The 21,766-nt window shown below is 38.9% G+C and overlaps 1 protein-coding gene across 1 annotated transcript in view; it reads right to left on the bottom strand.

The window, feature by feature from the left end:
• dnah5l (dynein, axonemal, heavy chain 5 like) overlaps window positions 1-21,374 on the bottom strand; it is a 50,068-nt gene extending 28,694 nt beyond the window's left edge. The window contains exons 1-33 of the mRNA XM_056249285.1: window positions 21,202-21,374; window positions 20,503-20,594; window positions 19,899-20,087; window positions 19,737-19,811; window positions 19,568-19,642; window positions 15,737-15,808; window positions 15,537-15,638; window positions 14,802-14,988; window positions 14,310-14,475; window positions 14,094-14,187; window positions 13,511-13,609; window positions 13,175-13,356; window positions 12,961-13,080; window positions 12,669-12,870; window positions 12,479-12,574; window positions 12,177-12,347; window positions 11,911-12,000; window positions 11,604-11,759; window positions 9,322-9,461; window positions 8,876-9,027; window positions 7,894-8,101; window positions 7,455-7,542; window positions 7,019-7,139; window positions 6,767-6,933; window positions 3,378-3,470; window positions 2,961-3,164; window positions 1,906-1,986; window positions 1,409-1,813; window positions 1,124-1,242; window positions 898-1,034; window positions 545-707; window positions 350-461; window positions 124-252 (exon numbers count right to left, since the gene is read on the bottom strand). Of these exons, the coding sequence (XP_056105260.1) occupies window positions 124-252; window positions 350-461; window positions 545-707; window positions 898-1,034; window positions 1,124-1,242; window positions 1,409-1,813; window positions 1,906-1,986; window positions 2,961-3,164; window positions 3,378-3,470; window positions 6,767-6,933; window positions 7,019-7,139; window positions 7,455-7,542; window positions 7,894-8,101; window positions 8,876-9,027; window positions 9,322-9,461; window positions 11,604-11,759; window positions 11,911-12,000; window positions 12,177-12,347; window positions 12,479-12,574; window positions 12,669-12,870; window positions 12,961-13,080; window positions 13,175-13,356; window positions 13,511-13,609; window positions 14,094-14,187; window positions 14,310-14,475; window positions 14,802-14,988; window positions 15,537-15,638; window positions 15,737-15,808; window positions 19,568-19,642; window positions 19,737-19,811; window positions 19,899-20,087; window positions 20,503-20,594; window positions 21,202-21,370 (4,656 nt within the window). The 5' untranslated portion in view covers window positions 21,371-21,374. The remainder of the gene's footprint in view (window positions 1-123; window positions 253-349; window positions 462-544; window positions 708-897; window positions 1,035-1,123; window positions 1,243-1,408; window positions 1,814-1,905; window positions 1,987-2,960; window positions 3,165-3,377; window positions 3,471-6,766; window positions 6,934-7,018; window positions 7,140-7,454; window positions 7,543-7,893; window positions 8,102-8,875; window positions 9,028-9,321; window positions 9,462-11,603; window positions 11,760-11,910; window positions 12,001-12,176; window positions 12,348-12,478; window positions 12,575-12,668; window positions 12,871-12,960; window positions 13,081-13,174; window positions 13,357-13,510; window positions 13,610-14,093; window positions 14,188-14,309; window positions 14,476-14,801; window positions 14,989-15,536; window positions 15,639-15,736; window positions 15,809-19,567; window positions 19,643-19,736; window positions 19,812-19,898; window positions 20,088-20,502; window positions 20,595-21,201) is intronic.
• Between the last annotated feature and the right edge of the window lie 392 nt (window positions 21,375-21,766).

Here is a 21,766-nt window from a genome sequence, read left to right as displayed (position 1 = left end):
CCAGAAGATTTTTAAGATACTGACAGCCTTATTTTTTTATGCAATCAATCTGGTTCCAACCATTAAGGATATGTTTCATGGTATTGTACATAGATGTAATGGAATATTTAGCCTGCACAATACCTCAATATCTTCTTTGGCTTTTAGCAGAGGTGCTTCCATGACATTTCTTAGGCTAAAATTCACAGCTTCCACTTCAAATTTGTGGCCGGTAATATCGGTCAAGCGCTGCCAATGTCGGGACATCATTGCCTAGTCGTGAATGTGTATGTTAATACAAGATACAAGACATGTTTGCTGTGTATAAATGCAATATGATGTCAATGAACAGCTGCTTGCTAAACGGCACCTTATTTGCCATCATGTAGAGCAGAGGACAGGTTTCATTGAAGTCATCAATGGTTTTTTTCAGGTCATTGAAAGCTTGCCACTCTTTCAGGGCCGCAGGTAGTTTACGGATCCTTGAAAAGAATTACAAAATAAGCTCTCAAATTTAGTTCATATCATATTTGTTAAAGTTTAAGAAAGTGAGAATCATAAAAACCTATTCTGAAAATCCAGCAGTTCAGTATTTATCTTTTCTATATTGAGGTCCGCCCATAATATGTCGTAATATCCAGTAACGCTGTCAGTGACAGAATTGTAGAGGGTGTACAGCTTGGACAAAAGATTGAGCTCTCGTTTGATTCTGTGAAGATCAGGATATTCTGAAAGAAAAATAGAGAGAATGAAAACACAAAAAAATAATAGTCCTAACAACTCAGTGTACACTACCATTCAAAAGTTTGGGATAATGTAATGGACTTCTTTCCAAAAACATGTAAAAAAAAAAATGGTGTCTACCATGACCTCTCTGAACCTAAACTCTTATATTAGCAAGAAAAGAAAAAAAAGTACCTCTAACTGGGAGGCCAAATAGTTCTTCGCCACTGGAAAAGGTGACATATTTCCTCCACAGTTCGTCAAACTTAGCCTGATAAACTTGCAACCTGTCACTAGCTTCACGTGGAGCCAAACCTGTTACTCCAGGACCACTGAACACACACAGAGGATTTATTAAGACTGTAATCACTGATAGATGTACATAAGAGACTACATAAAGAGAATATGCAAATTAAGTTACCTATTGTCATAGTCAGCAAAGTAATCTTGCACAGATTTCTGGAAGATCTCAACTCCAGATACAAGCTCAGCCTTCATTTGAGGCTGAACTTCCAAGAGCTTATCCTGTGTTCCTTTCACCTTTAAAATTAAAACAGATCATCGTACATTTTCAAGCAAATGCTTACAAAATAAAAAACCTGATTTTCTACTTCCTTCGTGAGATGTAAAGTAGAAAAATTAAAGAAAATAAACTGCTATTTATTTTAACACTATTTCATGGGGTCTCAAAAAACACTTCCCTCACCGTCACATGAAGTTCCTTCCAAGCGTACATGACCCCATCAATCTTTTCCGCATTTCCATCACTGTAGAACAGCTCATGGCGATTCAGCAGAGTGAACGACTCCTCCACCGGTCCAATGAGTGTGTCTATCCGTATCTCTGCCTGCTGTACCTCCTGCAGGGCAGCCATAGTTTCCCTCACATCATCCAGGTCAGAGATGGGCCGCTGCAGCTGCCTGCTCACCCCATCCACAAAAGAGCTAATCTCTGCCATGCTCACAGAGGCCTTCTGGTTTAGAGCCGCCCCGAACGCACGTTTCCAGGTGCGACACTCTTCAATGAGGGACCGTTTGAGGGAGTCAGTTTCGTAGAGGATGGGGCCCGCAATGCATGTGGAAGGTAGCTCTTGAATCTGGGTCTCAAATTTCTGATCAAATATATGTAGTGGAAGTTAGTATCACTCTCAGTTAAAATGCATCTGTCTTCAAACTTTATAAGACTTATTTAACAATTACGTACAGAGTACTGAGACAGTTGGGCACTGAATTCTGCCAAAAATGGGTTGGTCGCCAAAAATGCTTTCACTTGTTCTGCTGGGTCCTGGTTTGGAAGAAAGCATGAAATGTCACATATTTTGATATCCTAATGCTCCTGTTCTGTACACACAGTTCAGTCATTTACGGGAGTGACAACCACATTCTACAACTGAAATAACTCTCCAAAAATGCAAGTATTGACATCCGCATTTACAAAAATTCTATGCAGTGTGTAGGGAACCGAACTGAACATAATTGTTAATGGCATATTATAAAGTGCATCAGAGTGTTTCTCTCTTCTGTACGTGTGCGGTGCAAGAAATCACAGGGAAAGCGGTACGAGCATTGACTTATTCTTGTTGCAAGATCTTGCTGAAAAAGTCTCATTTTTGACTTGCTGAAAAAACCCAGGAAAAATAGGATATATACTATATATATATATATATAAATTATATTTGTGTATAATTGTTTTATTATTATTGTTACATATTTATATTATATGTTTAGGACCATTAATATTTTTTTGCTTTGTGATATTATCTCCATGACAATCACAGTCTAATAATACACTATTTTAATGTTAGAGTGTTCATGCAGCATGGTTATATTTATCGTGCTACCCGTAATTTTGACTTATTTTAAGTTAAAAATTAATTATATTTTATTAAAATACCATTAAAATACTATAATGAAACCTCAATGAAAATGTAATGAGGAAAACTCACTACTCATTAAACTCATGAAACATTCATATGCATTTACAGTAATAAGAATTTAGTAATCCGCATGGTCCTGCAGTTCAAAACAGGCTTCAATATTTTTAATTACATTTTTTTTTTTTTTGGGGGTGAAATATGACATGGACATACTCTAGACAGGTTTTGCAGTTCACACATGTGGCATGTTTTAGGACTATAAAACTTAGTTTTATAAAAAACACTGACAGTTAACTAACACAGAGAAATTAGCAAAGTGAACCTTCAGGAAAATGAGGAGGTACAACAAATCATTCAAATCACCAAACCTTTTTCTAAGTACCTGGTTCCACAGGGCTGAAAATTGAGACAACCCTTGCAGGATGTCCCCAGCATCTACTTTGAGGGAGGACACCACAGGGACAAGCTGGGCCAGAGCTTTGTTCACATCCTTATGTTCTATCACCTGTCTGTCCAGAGACCTCAGCGTGAGTGGTTTAGACACAAGAGTCTCGTCTCCATTCTCCCGCAATGCTAGCTGCTCTGCCTGTGGAGTCACAAGACTTCTAGTCAACTAACCTCTGATAAAGTTTATAAAGCATCTGTGGCATGCTATTGATTACCACATGATAATTTTGGGAGAAAAATCAAGTGTACAATGATGTACACTTTCCATGGACAATGGAAGTCAAAGAGGCAATGTGCAGTATTGATAATTTTAACTTGTTTTGAATCTGGATCATTCCTTTTATTCTCTTACCTCCCATTGTTCCTGTTGGACGTTGGAAAATTTCCAGAGTGGAATATCCTTTGCCATTGAAAGCACCATGTTCACTACTTTATTGAGAATGCCCTGCACAACAAGGACAAGTGAGCGTTTAAGAATTATTAAGTCAAACTTAAGTCTTAGCATTTAAATTCATATGTATATGTGCGTTTTATGAAGGTTTATAAAAACACACTAAGAGTATCAATCCAACAAAACCTTATTATTATATGTTTGTGTTTTATGTATATATACTGAACACACTATAGGTTCAAAGGTTTGGGGTCAGTAAGATTTTTAAAATGTTTTTGAAATTATTCTCATGCTCATCAAGGCTGCATTTTTTTAACAAAAATACAGCGAAGAGTAATATTGTGAAATATTATTATTTAAAATATATATATATATATATATATATATATATGTCATGAACTGCACGTGGAACAAGGACAGAGGTGATCCAAATGCAGGCTTTATTGAGAGGACAATCCAGAAACAGGTACGAGAGAACAGGCAGAGGTCAAAACCAGGTAAGCAGTCCAGATCAGCAAACATATAATGCAAGGAGGAGGCAAACGGGAAGACCAGAAACAGGCAGGGAGTCCAGGAACCGTGAAACTAGGAAACACTAAGGAACTAGGAAACACTAAGGAACTAGGAAAACGCTTAGGATGCAGTGAGACACATACAATACTGAGCAATCAACCAAGGGAAAACTCAGGCTTAAGACAGGTGCGCTAAACAAGATAATCAAACACAGGTGCATGAAATCAACCAAAATCAGTCCAGGGTGAAACCTAAAGGAAACAATAAACTAGGAAGGAGTGCCCCCCAGAGGCTCAAGCGGGCACTCCAGTCGCAGATCGTCACATAACCCCCCCTCTAAGGAGCGGCTTCCAGACGCTCCTAAGAGCTCCGGAGGGAGGTCGACGGGGGATGGGATGGAGGGCCAGGCCCGTGGAGAGGCAGGGGGCCAGGCCCATGGAGAGACCTGGGGCCTGGAGACCAGAGCAGGGCAAGAGACCATGGGTGAGCACACTTGGAAGGGGACCAGGACGGAGCAGACTCGGACGGAGACGAGGGAGGAGCAGACTCAGACGAGGGCAGAGCAGACTCGGAGGGAGACGAGGGCGGAGCAGACTCAGACGAGGGCGGAGCAGACTCGGAGGGAGATGAGGGCGGAGCAGACTCAGATGAGGTCCATGTCAGCGTCACCTCCATGGCCCTCACAGAGTACCTACTGCCCCCCCCAAAAAAATACTTGGGGAAATTCACAGGTTCAGGAAAGCCCTCCCGGAGCTTGAAGGGCGCAGGCAGGGCGAGGCGCAGAGGCGGAGCCGGCAGGGCGAGGCGCAGAGGCGGGGCCGGCAGGGCGAGGCGCAGAGGCGGGGCCGGCAGGGCGAGGCGCAGAGGTGGGGCCGGCAGGGCGAGGCGCAGAGGCGGGGCCGGCAGGGCGAGGCGCAGAGGCGGGGCCGGCAGGGCGAGGCGCAGAGGCGGGGCCGGCAGGGCGAGGCGCAGAGGCGGGGCCGGCAGGGCGAGGCGTCTGGGAACGCCCTCCGGAGCCTGGCGAGCCAAACGAGTCCTCCTCCTCCTGCGACGGCGCTTCACTGGGCTTGAAACTTTCACTTGGCTGGATTCACTTGACTTGGAACTTGACTCACTTGACTTGGAACTTGACTCACTTGACTCACTTGACTCACTTGACTCACTTGACTCACTTGACTCACTTGACTCACTTGACTCACTTGACTCACTTGACTCACTTGACTCACTTGAAGACTCAGAAGACGATGCACTTGACTCACTGGAAGACTCAGAAGACGATGCACTGGACTCACTGGAAGACTCAGAAGACGATGCACTTGACTCACTGGAAGACTCAGAAGATTCGGCTGGCACGCGCTTAGACTCAGTAGAAAACTCTTGAGGCAGGAATATAACGGAGCTTACGTGAAGTGTTAGAACGTCGGGATTCACATGTTGCGTGGATACGGCGGACCCTTTACGAAGCGCTGGTTCAAGTGGGCTTTCATGTAGCGCAAACTCGGCGGAGCACGTGTGAAGCGCTGATTCACCGGGAGACACTTGATGCGTGGATTCAGTGGGTACCTTGTACAATGGCGAATCGTCGGATCTTTTGTGAAGGAAAAGTTCCAAAAAATCCACAGTAAAAAGCGAACCGCTCATGGAAAAGGCCAGGTCAATATATTGAGTAAGAGTCCAGCTTGAACTCGGAAACGGTATAGCAGAGCCGAGTGGTTCAGACAGTCCTCCCCGAAAGAACATCATCAAACAGAAATCATTCAAGTAGGACTGACGAGCGAGCTTCAAAAAATCTGTCACAAAAACCTTGAGAGGACGTTCTCCTTGACGGAGGCTTACGATCTGCGCTGTGGGATCCATATCGAGGTCCGTGTTCCTCTCAGCCGCTGGATCAGTAGTGGCTCAGTATTCTGTCATGAACTGCACGTGGAACAAGGACAGAGGTGATCCAAATGCAGGCTTTATTGAGAGGACAATCCAGAAACAGGTACGAGAGAACAGGCAGAGGTCAAAACCAGGTAAGCAGTCCAGATCAGCAAACATATAATGCAAGGAGGAGGCAAACGGGAAGACCAGAAACAGGCAGGGAGTCCAGGAACCGTGAAACTAGGAAACACTAAGGAACTAGGAAACACTAAGGAACTAGGAAAACGCTTAGGATGCAGTGAGACACATACAATACTGAGCAATCAACCAAGGGAAAACTCAGGCTTAAGACAGGTGCGCTAAACAAGATAATCAAACACAGGTGCATGAAATCAACCAAAATCAGTCCAGGGTGAAACCTAAAGGAAACAATAAACTAGGAAGGAGTGCCCCCCAGAGGCTCAAGCGGGCACTCCAGTCGCAGATCGTCACAATATATATATATATATATATATATATATATATATTCTAATATATTTTAAAATACCATTTATTCTTGTGATGCAAAGCTGAATTTTCAGCATCATTACTCCAGTCTTCAGTGTCACATCATCTTTCAGAAATCATTTTAATATGCTGATTTTTGCTCAAGAAACATTTCTTATTATTACAAATGTTGAAAACAGTTGTGCTGCTTCATATTTTTGTGGAAACTGATAAAAAAAATCAGGACTCTTTGATGAATAGAAAGTTAAAAATAACTGTATTTATCTTAAAAAGAAATGTAAGACCTAAATGTATTTACCATCACTCATCTGAAGATCCTGCTTAATTCTGAAGAAAAACACTAATTTCCTTCAAAAAATGTTTTAATAAAAATAAATAAAAATCTCACTGACCCCAAATTTTTGTACAGAGGTGTAACAATACTTTATATTTTGATAATATGCTCCTTGCTGTTTTCACATCAGTACCTGTATGTGCTCTAAACTTGGTCTGACGACGATTTTGGGAATGGCCAACTCAACTGAAGCCCTTAAAATAGGACACTGAGGGGTAGCTGCTCTTTGAGATAAAGAAAGTTGTGTGGATCTCACACCAAGCAGCCGACGTCGCAGAGCATCCAGAGAGCGTTTGGTAGCTTTCAAATGAAGAACACAAAAACATTAATATGTGACTCTTTTTGAGATGAAACTGTGATGGATGATCCCATAGTGCATGTATACCTTTGACCAGAGCGTCTGTGTTCCTCTGACACATATGTCCTATCATGATGTAGAAAGTACATGGGAGACAGTGTAGACAACGTGTCCTCTGCTTAGCATCAGGATGCAGACATTGGCAGTTCTGAACATACACGTAAAGATTTTCTATTTACTGCATGTGTTGTATTTGAGTTTATAACAGTAATATTACACATTATAAAGGCCAATTCACACTGCACCGACAGATACAGGCCAACGCCGAAAGTTACCAGATTACAGCATGTCACTTCTAAGACATTCTAATTCTGATTCAAAAGTGTCTGTTGCCGTCTGTCAGTGCAATGTGATTTGGCCTTAATGAGCAACAAATTGTCTAATCAAGTGCTAAAAAGTATTTTAGAATTATATACAATAATAAACTCCTAAAATTAGTTGATAATTGATATGTTTATAGCACCTCCAAGTTGACTCTTTCTGAAGGTTTCAGCAATCTATTCAGTTCCCCAACCAACTCCAAAATTGAGTCCTCCACCTGTTGGCTTGCACTTGAATGAAAACAAAGGATTCCTCAAATTATTTGAAATCACATTTAACTATGAACGTCAGTCAGGATATCCAATTTAATTAGACATGCATGAAACCAAGGCTTTGAGGAATATAAGTATGTTCCGTTCAAGGTCTTTTAGATTTTTATGCCTATTTAGCTGTTCGCTTAGTCGAGGAAACATTGAAAAATCACCTTTTGAATAGAATATGCGTAAAAGACATAATCCCAGACCTTAAGTCAGAGGAATCTTTTGAACTGTCTGTATTTATATCCCTCACAGCTTTGCTTTGTTTTCTCGTCAAATTAAATACGACTTTTTTCACCAATAGATTTTAAAAGTGTCACTCACATCTTCAGCATTTCTCTCGCAGTGCTGACGGTGGTCTCTGCATTGGTAAGGAATGTCTCGGGTGTAACTGGCTCGTCATTGGGCAGTGTAATCAGATGAGTGGAACACATGGATTTTAAGACACTATCAATTCGACATTCCAGAATATCCATAGCAACTTTCACTACTTTTTCCAGCTCTTGCAGTGCCTTGTACACACAGCCTATGACTGAAACATTGAGAAAAGACTTAATACATACATAAGATAATAAGCCTTAATACAAAAGTCTTGATAAATTAGGATTAGAAATTGAATAAAATTAAGGTCCGTTCACACCAGGGATGATAACTATAAAGATATAGTTTTAAAAATCAACCTCAATATTAAAGAATAGCAGAGTTAAGAACACACCACGTCTATAACAAAACCAGCTCAGAGAAACGATATCATTGGAATCACTTTCAGAACAATTTTATCCAGCTGATGAACGATAAAAACATTGACAGCCAATCAGAATCCATCCTGCAGCAACGAGTTTAAAGTGACAGACAAGCATGCCCTTACAATAAACAGAACGATATCTTCCGCTGGTGTGGACACTAATATAGTTATCTTTATAGTTATCGTTCTTGGTGTGAACATGCCTTTAACCTCATAATATTTCTAAAAAGCGACTTAAACTCTAGGACAGTGTATACTGCATTTAGTGCATGACTTTTCATTCGGCACATACACACTGCAGGTCAATACGCTCTGGGTCAATGTGTACTTAATCTCATTCTATATATGCAAAGTTTGATTATTATGGGGAGTGATATTGATATTTTGTTATCTAACGTAATAAAATTCAAATATTTTTCAAATTGTTCAAATACTTTTTGGGGCCTCTGTAAACATTTTGCATACTAAAATTAGCATGGATGATGAAAGATTTTAGGGCAACAACTCTGAACTAAAATTGAACTGATCTAATGTAATTTATTCATGTAATAATTGTTTTACAGTAGTCAATATTGAGGGAAGTCCATGAGAGAATGGTCAGTCCAGGGTAGAGGGCAGTCTTCACAGATCTGATAAAGGGCTGCATCGGGGACTTTAGCACGCTGGGTATCCTCCTGACTGCTGTGTTAAATTCTCTCAGCATACCCTGTAATCTGAAACCAGTGAAATTCCACTTCATGTTAATAAAAGTATTAACTTTACATTTTAATTCAGAACAATAATTTATGCTTGTTATGTTTGTTGATTTTTTTTACAGTAGCTTTATCCCAAAACCATACGTGATGCCTCTCTGTCTAATGCCAACATACATTCTAACCGTCATAGAATCTCTTACAAACCTGATTTGGAACTCTTCATAAAGTACACAGCAAGTATACATGCCACATAAATAGTGCTCCTTTAAGGTGATTATTTTAGTGCAAGTTAAATGTCTTTAATGCACTCACTTCTCACGATACTCCTTCAGCTGAGGATGTTTGGTAGCCATGTTGCGGATAACATCGGGTACATCTGCACCCCTTTGATACATGCTATTTGCCTCTTGCAATACCTCCAGGACCAGAGGGTCAAGATTCACAAAGAACTCCTGCCACAAATAATGTTTAAGGTAATTAAGGAGTTAATTAAAGTGTACAGTTTGGGTTTTATACATAATAACAGGTTAAAAATTTGAATTTGTAGTTGATTTCATTGCTTTCAAAAACAAACAAACCAAAAATATTTAATTAAGCTAACGTAAAACTACAAAAAGTAGCCCGGGCTTTTATTTTCCCAAATCGTCGAACTGCACCGGCTTGTATTTGAGACAGGCGTCTATATGAGACAGGCCTTTATAATTTAGTATTGAGATTTGAGATGTTGTTCATTGAGTCAGGGGCGGACTTAACCATTAGGCAAAGGTCGGCAATTGCCTTGGGCCCCGAGCTACCTAGGGGCCCCCAAAATGCCCCATTAAACTATGCTTAAGTTTTTTTTTTTTTTTTTTTTACTTTTCACAAATTATATATTTCTAAAAAACATTTGCGCAAAAAGGCATCAAATCATTAGTCGTGATTAACAGACAGTATACAGAATGACAGACAGAGTGTACAGAGTAGTAGACAGAGTAAAAATTAAGCGAAGCTACCCAAGCGGTGCTGAAAAACCAGGAAGCGGGAGGAAAGCAATACGTTTTTAGCAAAATTGCAGAAGGTAACAAACTTTTTTGTGATGCCCGCTGAAAATGACAACAATGCTAATGATATGTTGAAGTCCATGGCCGTAGCCAACTATGAGGTGACCGAGGTCCGGAACTCTGTCATTTTTTTTACATTCAAAAATAAAATGTCAAGCTCTCTGAATGATTAATTACCCGTTTAAACCACCTCATATGAGTGTTTGCTATTCATGTTGCTGCGAGAAGCTGGCGCAGTGAACGGGGCTTGAGAGCGCGCTGTGAGTGAGGGCGCGCGTGCAGCCTCCGTGTTGCCAGATCCACTAATGGAAAGGTGGCAGTAGTCTTCTGGACCTGTTTTTCTGATTTAATGTGACACTTTAGTTTAGGAAGTTATTAAAGTGGAAAGTTGCATGTTAGGGTTAGTGATATATTAATCTTATTTTCAAAACACAAGCTTCGAACTTATTTCGGATTATTATTATTATTTTGTTTTGTTTTTCTTGTTTTTCGTAGCAATATCTGGCAACATTTTACTGTCAGCATTAATAAAAAAAAAGCTTATAGACAAACTGTAATTGCATAAAGCTACCACATTTGGTAAGACAAATGCAATGATCATCGTGATTATCTGTAAGAAATGTATAACACTATCAAAAACTATAGCATAATACAGATCTGTATGAATGAAATTAGCCAAATAACTTACTGGCCAGCAGGAAGACGGCTCATGCTGTTTAGTTAACCTTTCACAAAGTCATCATAAAAACATTAATTAAAGCAGTGTTTCTCAACTAGCAATCTATTCAGTCAGCATATTTGTGTTTGATCTGTGTGAATTACAGAAATATAAGACTTGCTAGACCTACTTTTTCTATATTTCTTTGCAAAAAACTCTCCAGAAAGTGCCATTTAATGGTTTATTTTTAAAAGAAAGAAATTTCGTTCTCTTTTAAAGATCGGATGGGGGGCCCCATACTACCTTTGCCTTGGGCCCCCAATTAGCTAAATCCGCCACTGCATTGAGTGTATAGGCCTGTCTCTAATCTCTAAAAATCTCCAAATGCTCCACGTGAAACTGCGGTCTTCCGACCTTTTACTATCGTGTCAATTGATTTTGATTAATCTGCGCGAGGGAGAGAGAGCAAGACAGCGCTCGTGTTGTTTGAAGACGTGAGAGTGCGCGCGCGGCCGGGGCACTCTCTCTCTGCTCGTGCGCCCTGTCAAGCGCAGCAGTCATTCTATTTTACATCACTCACCGATCAAAAAAGGCTTTGGAGTGACAACAATTTGCTTTGGCGGCCGCCAAAAAGCGGACGATCTGACGGGTTTAGAGGATTAAATACAACCCGAAACTAAAAAACAGACCCGGCCTCTATTTGAGACCGGCCTTTATTTACCCAAACCTGCAGCCACACCAGGCGTGTAAAAGAGACAGGCGTCTATTTGGGACTCGGCTATTATTTGAAGTTTTACGGTAAATACATTCACAGTACTGATACATTTTGCCAAAGAATAATGTCTTTTAAATTCTGGCTTGAAGTGATAAACTTGTAATGAAAAGTAGATGCAAACCTTAGTTTTTGGGTGTATGGTCAGCAATGAAGCATTGAGACCATATAGTACAAGATCTACACCTTCAGTCCAAGCTCTGTGATGTATCATTTCATACTCCAGGAGTACGGCAGCAAGTCTGTTGTATGCTCGAATAATCTTCCTCCTGTCTGCAGTCTAAAGGTCAAGACAAAATAATTGAGTTTCTTGAAAGATCTTTTTTCAGGAACAAACTCAAAATTCATCAAACTCAAACTACATCAAAATGAAAATAAACTGTGTTCATCTATTGATGATGAGATGTGACAATCTTGTCTTTGCAAATTACCTGCATAATGTGCAATTTGTCTTTTAGGATTTGCATTGGCAAATCAATTTTTCTAAACAGATGTTGTGACCATGCAATTTTCCTAGCCAGCTGCAACAGAAAATGTAAAACACTATTAATGTTTTAGTCCCAGTCACACTGCTTTCTTGTCGTGTATATTCTGCATATATGTAAAATAAGTTGTGGGCATGTTTTTATTGTTTATTAAATGATTTAAATATAAATGAGAGCTGAACAGTTTGCTAATCACTCAACAGGAAACTTACAGGGGTCAGCTGGAAATAATTCGGATTGTCCTTCTCTCTTTGGTAGCATTTGCGTACAAACTCAAGGTCATATTCGTACCGTTGCAGAACTACCACATACTTCTGGTTGAGGTCCATTTGTCTGCCCACACCGTTCTCTAATTTGGACAACAGGTCAAGGACCTGCTCAGTCTGTTGGTACAGTAAATACATTTCCTTTCAGTGTAGGAGGAATATATTTACGCAATATATTGATCCTGCGCTGTAATGAATGATTCAGTCATTCAAATGTTCAATTAATAATATAACTAAAATGGCCTTACAGTGAGTGGTCGTTGAAGCCAAGTGTCAATTAGTGCATCTAGAGACTGATACAGGCCCTGGATTTGATTTCTGAACTCAGTGTAGTCATTGTCAAACTAAAAGAAACATAATGTCATGAGAGATGGTTCATGTCTAAAAAAAAAAAACATAAGACTAAATCAAAGAATATATAGTAATGAGAGATCTTACTTCTAATTTGCGATGGTCAAGCACATTGTAGGTCTTGGATTTGATGGTAGACACAATCGTTTGGTAGCGCATGTATATTTTCTCGACACCTTCAACTTTCATGAACTGCAGGGCTGAAAAATCTTCAAGAGTTGTGGCCATGTCTGTTATCTTCTCCAGACGTCTGCAGAATGTGTCAAACTTTCCGAAGATGTAATTTTCACTGTTGGTATGACACAGCAGAGCTGAGTTAAAAAACTAAATATAGCGTCAGTTTGATTTCAAGGTGACTTTAAAGCTGTGGTTTACTGACCTCAATTCAAATTTCTGTTCAAGAGGGTTCTGCTGTATGTTTTTTTTCATTTGGTGGAAGCATTGCTGGTACTCCTGGTTCAACTGAATACATTCTTTCATCCTCTTGAGCAGTTCCTTTCTAAATGGGAACACAGACCAATGTATTTTATCTACAGTATATTCAAACTTAGAGACACAGCTCTAAAGAACTTTAGCAGCATTTTACGTCCAACCTGTCAAAGTCCCAGACTTTCGTCACCCCTTGACAGAGATAAGCCTTGCTGGTTGTCACCATTTGATTAGTGACCTTCACAAAAAGCGATGTCATGTGTTCTGAGGTGTTGTAATATTGAGACACACTCTGAATCATGTATATGCTGTTCATCAGTTTAGGAATGTGTTTCAGCATGGTGGTCTGAAACGGAGTAAAAATGTATACAGTAAAACTGAAATATTCCATTGCAACTAATGAAGTTAAAATTGTGACCCTTAAAGTGTCCCATAAATGACACTCTTGGTTATATAATTGTTTTCCTGAAGAATGTACAAAATAAAATTTTGGAGCTTACTGGAGTGCTTTTTTCCAAAAGTTCAAAGAACTTGTCCAGAGTGGATAGATATTTCACATTATTTTTAGCCTCATTGGCCACAACCGTAATATTTGCATCCTATAGATAGAAAACAGCATAAAACATGTAAATCAGTTATTAAATGTACAATGTACAGCAGGTCATAACAGTTCGAAAAATCTTATTCCAGTAATACGAAAAAATCTCCTTGAAAAAAAAATATTATAAAAATGGTACAGTACTTGTATGTCATGCGTATTCATTGTTTAATCATAATTTATGTTAATTAATATTAATTTAAAAACAAAAATCATTATAACCAAACAGGATCATTTTCATTACAGTAGTACAGTAATGAGAGTGGGATTTGTTTATAGTACAGTGAGAATTTAGAAGGAAATCTGAAAATAAAGTTTAATGCAACAAATGTTAATGACTTTAAAAATAGACAGCATTTTCTTTAAGCAAAACACAAGTACTTACTTTTTCCTTTTTATTTTAAAATATGTAAATTCTTCAAGTAATAGCTATTTATTAAAATGTATAAAAAAGCAAAGCAGTACATAACATCCACTAAACTAACCAGTTCTTTCCATTTACTCAATGTCTTGGACTTGGTCGCCTGCAATATACCAATGACCATCTTCACATAAGGGTCCTTGATTTCATCCATGAGGCTGAAAAAACATGAATACACAGTAAATCTAATAAATATACATATAGATGGATAAGCACTAAATTAAATACCAATCTTGCATGCTATTACTGAAGAAAAAGACACTGCTGGATGGCGTGGTACCTGCTGAAGGTGACCATCCTGCGCTTCCAGTGTGCCAGCTCTGCTGAGGGTCCAATATCATCTGATTCTTTCCTAATGCGTTCACTCTCTGTAAGCACTTGTTCTATCTGCTTGGCCCAGTGTAACAGCACTGTTTCTAGAACTTCTACCAGCTCAAAATTTTTAGCTTAGAGCCCAAAATAAAAAAAAATAGAAGAATACAACAATTAAGGTTTGGGACTAGCTTATAATTTTCACACATGTGTGGAAAATATTTTGCCATCTGTTTTACCCAATATTTGTGAGAGTACTATGTATTTTTAAAGGGAAGCATGTTATTTTATGTGCACCAAAAATGTGGCCTTGGGAGAATTGCTATGCAATTGTGTTTTCATTTGGCATTTTAATAACAAGTGTTAAACCCTCTGCCTCACATAAACATTAAAGAAAGTATCATTATAATTATAGAATAGTTATGATTTATTGATCTTTTCCCAATATTTGACACTTTACCTGCATTACTATAGTCCTCGGCCTTCTGTATGTGACTCAAATCAGGGGCTGATGGGATGTTATGAAGCTTAAACTTTTCCTCCATTCTCCTCGTCCCTAAAGAGAGGTTACAGGTGAACTTATCCACAGATCTGAGGAGGTCTTGCACATCTGGGCCCGTTTGGCCACCTTTTATAGCTCCCCAGTCCTAAAGGAAAGGTTGGATTAATGTCATGTGTTTTGGTTCTGAGTTCCGTAGTCCCAGTCTGGAGTATTCTGTAACTTTAATTATGTATATAAATGCTATACAGTATACACCAAATACATTTAATTGTCACAAATTCATTTTCCTTTCACAAGATTTTCTGTTAAAATAGAAAATTTGTATTTATGAATAAGGGGAAATAGACATTTTCATTCTTGAAAGCCTTTTATCGGACAAACGTTTGTATAGGCCTCTGTGGAGAAGACAGGTCTTCAAAAAATTTCCATTTTCCAGGAAGAGAAGACAAAAAAATCCAGAAGCCAGAAAATCTGGAAAAAGTTTTCCAGTACACCAGCATATACATGCAATGTGATTTCATAGACCCTTTAAAACTGTCCTTGCTTAAATAAATAACCAAAAATTATTTATTAATGTAAACAATTATTTATTCAAAGGATTACTTTTTATATTAGCCTATGGTCCAACAAAGAAAGCAGGCCTATTTCCCAGCATCATTCATCAAATTCATGGAATTACTGTATATATCATACCTCTTGCGACTTAAAGGCTTGGTTAATGGCTTGAGTAAAAATAAAATCCAAACGTTGGTAGACACTTGTCTCTGAGCAGTCAAGTTTTTCAAAAGTCACCTCCTGCAGAGAATGACATAAGACAATCGGATGACTGATAGACAATAACCAACAGGCCAAGTTACACTCGAAAAAAACAACAAACAAACTCCCACACTGACCTGTGATATGTTTGTAGTTGTTATGGCCTTGTCTGTGATTCTCATGAAAAACAAACACTGCCCGGTAAGACCCTGCAATCAGTGAGTAAAGAGTAGTCCAGTTCATTGTTTTTCTACTTAGCAACATGCATACATAGTTACTTAGTCACTCGTCATTTAGGACATGCTGTCCATCCAAAGCTACTTAAACTGCATTAATTGCAGGGACAGTCCCACTAGAACAACTTGTCTTTCTGACTGGTCTTGTTGTGCCTGTGTACACATACTGTATACTGTATATCATGTATAATAAAAATCTAAATAAATCTTACTGATCCCAAATATTTGAACGGTATATATATATATATATAAATATACTGTATATATATATATCTTATGAAGTCTCTTATGGTCACCAAGGCTGCATTTATTTGAACAAAACTACCGTAAAAACCGCTTTGTAAAATGTTATTTATTTCTGTGATGGCAAAGTTTAATTTTTTTAGCATCATTACTCCAGTCTTCAGTGTTACATGATCCTTAATAAATTATTATAATATGCTGATTTGGAGCTCAAGACATATTTCTATTATTCTACTATTAATATCTGGCCTTATTATTCTATTATTATGTTGTGCTGCTTAAAATTTTAAGGAAATTGTGATACATTTTTTCAGGATTCTTTGCTGAAAAAAGTTCAAAAGATTTGTTTGAAATAGATTTTTTTGGTAACAATGTAAAAGTCTTTATATTATACTTTTGATCAATTTAATGTGTCTTTGCTGAATAAAAGTATGAATTTCTTATAGAATATATATAAAAATCTTATAGATCCCAGTCTTTTTTACGGTAGTATAACTAGTGTTAGGGCTTTGTTAAAAGAGTAACAGTAATGGCAATGCTTAGCTTAGCCCTTGATATACAAATACTAATAATTGATTTCCATTACACGAGAGTAGATGTTAAAACTTCATGCTGATTTGTACTCGGGCTTTCGGCAAGATAAGCAACACTAAGACGCAGCTTTACAGTAAACTATGCTTCACCCATTTACCAGGGCTCCAGACTAACTTTTACACTGGTTGCACTGGTGCTACCAACTTTCTCAGTTGGTCGCACCAGCATTTGATTTGGTCGCACCTTTTTTTTTTCTTTTTTTTTGCTACATGCCATGGGATTAATCAATGCATGCTGATGAATAGTGGTTTTAATGGACCAAGGCTAGCAAAGGCTTTCTGGGTTGCAGCAGAAATACCTGTAATATATTAATTATCATTGCCAAATTTCAGGATTTTGGACAGTAATTTTAATCTGTAATTTTAAGCATTTTACATTTGAATTATATACAATCTATCTATTTACATCTGAATCATATTCTATCTATCTACCTATCTATCTGTCTATTATCATCTTTCTATCTTTTGAAAATCATTAAACATTCAAATGTATGCATTACATTTTAAAAGATTAGAGTAGGCCTATTTTAATAAACTGATACAGATTTTTCGTTATCAAAGTTTATAGTTGTAACAAAAAGCAGAAATCTCACACTCCTTACCTTCTGCATTTTATAATAATTTCCTTTTCCTCTGTCGAGCGATCATGAGAGTAATCGCTCAACAGAGGAAAATATAACCGCTGAAAAGACGTAGGAGGAAGGGGCTCTGTGTTTCGTGAGACCATTTTTTTATCATTTTTATATGCCTTAATTCGTGAATTCGTAATTGGCGCGTTTCACCACCAGTGTGCAATGCGCGTGACGTCTACGTTCGTCAATAAATAAACTGCACGTGTCTTGCGGAAGAACATTGTAGACGGAACTTCTCTCCGTTAATGTCTATGGCGAGTCACGCAGGCACTGGGCTACTCCGCAGCCGAGACTAAACCCGGGATAAAATAGTCCGAATATAAACACTTATTATAGGCGTACCGTAGTGATTCAGAATAAGTCAAAAACACGGTTTGGAAAATGGATTCATGATGTAGCCTACTCGTTCATTTTGAACATAAGTTACGGAGTTCTGTTGCTCAAGCGTCCACTCGCACAAATGCGACCACATAACATTTTAACTCGCACATTCTCAAAAAATGGTCGCATATGCGACCAATTTGGTCGCAGTCTGGAACCCTGCCCATTTACGCTTCTTTCCATATAGTGGTGTGACTCCCCTTCTGTCCGGCGTTAACGGGTGCAGTGTACTTGGCGCGTCAGCACACACGACGGCTGCAACTACAGTGTGGTCTCCCTAGTGGACCAGCACGACAACCGTCTGGATTGAGCCGAGTTGGGGACATATCTAGGGTCTTCAAGTGGGCACCTTCCGTCCTCAGTGTTTCGTCGACTAGCCCACGACACCTCAAGAGGGCTCGACAGCGACTCTGGCGTCCCAGAGTCACCTCCCTCCGTCCCCCACTCAACTCAGCCCAGCTTACTGACCTCTACATCCCTCCTGCTGCTGAGACCTAACCACAATCTCTCTGCAACCCAACCATACGCGCCAACCCGTTTGACTAAGGCTGTCGAGCCCCACTGGTGCGTTAATGCAGTTTCAGTGGCAACGGTTCTGTATGGCATACCACCTACCGCAAAACACAATATCTGCCCAACCACCCGTCATTCACGCAATATACACAGGAACGTAATGACTGTAAATACTATACAACCTATACAAACCAACAGACTCTTCAAGTTTTCAAGAATTAATAACTATACATTGCAGTTCAAGTGATTTGAAGCAACAGTGATTAAAGGCACATTATGCAGAAATTGTGTTTTAGTCAAACAGTGACCCCTATAGTCGCTGTGGAACACTTACACTGTCGTAAATAGCTATCTAGACATATGTGGACATTTTTGGACTGGTCTAATTATCAACAATGGATGAATGAACAGCATCGTAAAAAATGGCATACTACAAGCAAGCGCAACAACATAGAATGCAATCAAGTTTAGAAATAAGAGATTTCGGCTACTTAATCCATCAACAAGATCACCAGGTCAGCATCGCGGTTGAATCCAGTGCTGCTTTTTAGCTCGCGCCAACTAGTGAAAGCCCGACCGAGTGGGACTGTCACAAGGAAATAGTCAAAGGATTCAGTTGCGAGTAAACAGTAATTTATTGAGCACAATAGTAGATATCCGTGTGGGTCAAAATGGAAGCAGACAGAAGAAGACTCAGGCTCGGCAACGCAGGGACACAGTGGGCAGACACAGATGCAGGAACAGGTAGAAATTCCTCCGGGAAAATCTCAGGAAACCACTGCATGGTACAGGAGTGGAATGCAGGAGAACACGGCGAGTAGAACCCTGGTAGCCTCAACAACCAACTGACAAAGACAGGACGAGGTAACAAACAATATATCGGACATCCTCATTCAAAACAGCTGGCGCTGATCAGCTCATCAGCCGCGCCCGCCCTTGCGCTCACTCACACAACACACACACACATAGCGAGGGCGAATCAGGGACTCTTTTCTGGTTCCTCACGCGGTCAGATTCTCTTTTCCTTTTCCAAGTCTCTTCCGACCGCGTTTTCTTTGCTTTTTCCATCGTCAAGTATCACGTCTGAAATGCGCGCAAGTGTCTTCGTGCTTCATATGTGGTTGTTGATGTGTGTGACGTCGTTGCCGTAAAGCAAGTCGTGATTCTCGCGAGATTTGTCGGGGGCGCTCCTCTCAAACTTGCATTGCTGGTTTTTCCAGCGGCGACCCCGCCAAGCTTTATTACCAGGATGATTCGCCCTACTATGAGTTTGTTTACCACCGAAATGACTTTGAAGCTGTTATATCAAGGTACAATTCTTGCATAGTGTGCCTTTAATTGCCCTACAATGTACACAAGTGTTGTTGTACCTCAGTAGTGCTTGTGTTGATTAACAGTTTCTTCTGTCCAGTGGCTACATTTGAGGTATCAATCAAAGAATGGGTCTATAGAGAAATACAGGCAGGTATTGGCTTGTTAGTATCATGGTGGGCAGATGCTTAGAGGATATTTCAAAGTCACTATCAAGTTGTGTTTTACCGATACTTTGACTTGGTAGGAGACCATCAGACTCTTTGAACCATTTGCTGAGAAGAATTTCTCAATCAAGTTGAACTGTAGAATACACATACACACATTTATACGTGGCAATCACAATATTCTGTGATTTTGAGCATGTCAATAGTGTCATATTTTACACACCTGATCATTGGAGATGATAGCCTCCTCGACATCCATTTCCCCCAGGCTAATCACCTCTCCAATGATTGAGATAAGGTACCTGTGTCGGCCATCAAGAGCTGCTCTGCGCTCATCTTTGAAGGCTTTGAGGTGTTTACCTTTATCCTTCTGGGCTTCATTTAACAGTAACCCAGTGCGCTTCCCCGACACCTGAGAGAGAAGGGCAAGTCAAGTCAGCTTATTTGCAGGGTAGGGTCTAACCCAGCACTATTGAAACTACCAGTGACATAAGTGTACATTGATTGGCCGAACGCATGCCATGTGAAACAGTGGCACCCACCATTTTCAAAAAGCTGTGTGAACATATACAACAATATGTATATATGTATATATATATATATATATATATATATATATATATAACTGAGCTCCTATAACTACCTAGTGTGAAAGCCCCTATTAATTGATATGCACAAAGTATGTTCAGTTCAATTTAACTAAATAAATAAAATAATTATTAATAACCTAGTTTTGTTGACAGGCAAAAGTGTGGAACGCCAGACTATAAATAACCCATCAAAAATATTATATAAAATAATAAAATAAAATAAAGATAATTACTCACAGCAGTGTTGACCGTGGGTGATATAGCAGCTGGTGTTGTTTGATTGATGTTTTTTTCCATTTGCATTCCAATTCTTTTGTGTCTACCACCACCTACAATAATATGGTAACTCTTTACAATAAGGTCCCATTAGTTCACATTAGTTAATGCATTACTAATATTAACTTGCAATGAACAATGTATTTGTTACAGTATTTATTCATTTCTGTCAACATTAGTTAATAAAACTACAGCCGTTCATTGTTCTTGTTAGCTTAGGTCCATTAAATAATATTAACAGATAGGCTACAACTTTTGATTTTAATAATGTTTTAGTATGTTTAAATTAACAATAACTCAGATTAATAAAATTATTTTTATTGTTAGATCATGTTAACTTATGTAGTTAACCGATGTTAACAAGTGAAACCTTATTGTAAAATGTTACCAATAATTTAAACAATGCTTAAGGTGATGATTTACACAGGGAAACTTTTTGAGCAATGTTGCTGGGTAATGTTGCCATCAACGGGCAACCAGGTGAGACACAGGGCCCATGACCGATCTAAAGTATCTAGATAGAAATTTGTTGCCCATTCTCAATGGGAAAGTACCCAAGCAACATCGCTCTGCAACTATTTCCTATTTATCAATACATATAAAGACAAGCCATTGTAAACTGTCTATATATTCATCTTACACACAAATAATTAATCATACCCCTTTTTATGGTGGTTAGAGGTGGTTTTACTTCTAGGTCCAGATGTGAGGACGAGAGTGGGTTTGCTATATCATCATTCTCTTTTTCATGGGTTGACATAGTGCGTTTCTCCTCTTGAGATACACCAGGTACATCTGACCCAGGATCAGATGCTTCAATTTCTGACATTTTTTTGTTTGTTTTCTCCTCCTAGGAGTTAAAAGTGAGGAAATTCAAATGAATCATCATCATTCAAGGACACTTTCGGTATTTAAATAAGAATGGAATCATTTGATGTCATGTGGATAGCAAACATATTTACTGGTTACAGTTAATTTCTTCGTTTAAATTTAGAACAGTTTACAGCTGGTGTTTGACTTAACGGACATAACGAACATTCAGTGTTAATCAATGGGACTTCTTTGGGAATCAAGCCATAAACGAAAACTGTTACTACTTCCAAATAATTTAGAAAAATTGTAGGATAACGTTAGGTCAAACTAAAAAGCTATGCCAAGTTTTGGTGGTTTGAAAGCTCTTGGTCAGCTGCAAATGCACGTTTATGGGACTTTTGGGGATTTCTGG

Source organism: Rhinichthys klamathensis, unplaced genomic scaffold, assembly GCF_029890125.1.
Source record: "Rhinichthys klamathensis goyatoka isolate OS25496 unplaced genomic scaffold, OSU_Roscu_1.1 h1tg000059l_1, whole genome shotgun sequence".
Taxonomy (NCBI): Eukaryota; Metazoa; Chordata; class Actinopteri; order Cypriniformes; family Leuciscidae; genus Rhinichthys; species Rhinichthys klamathensis.
This window is presented reverse-complemented; position numbering and strand designations above follow the sequence as displayed.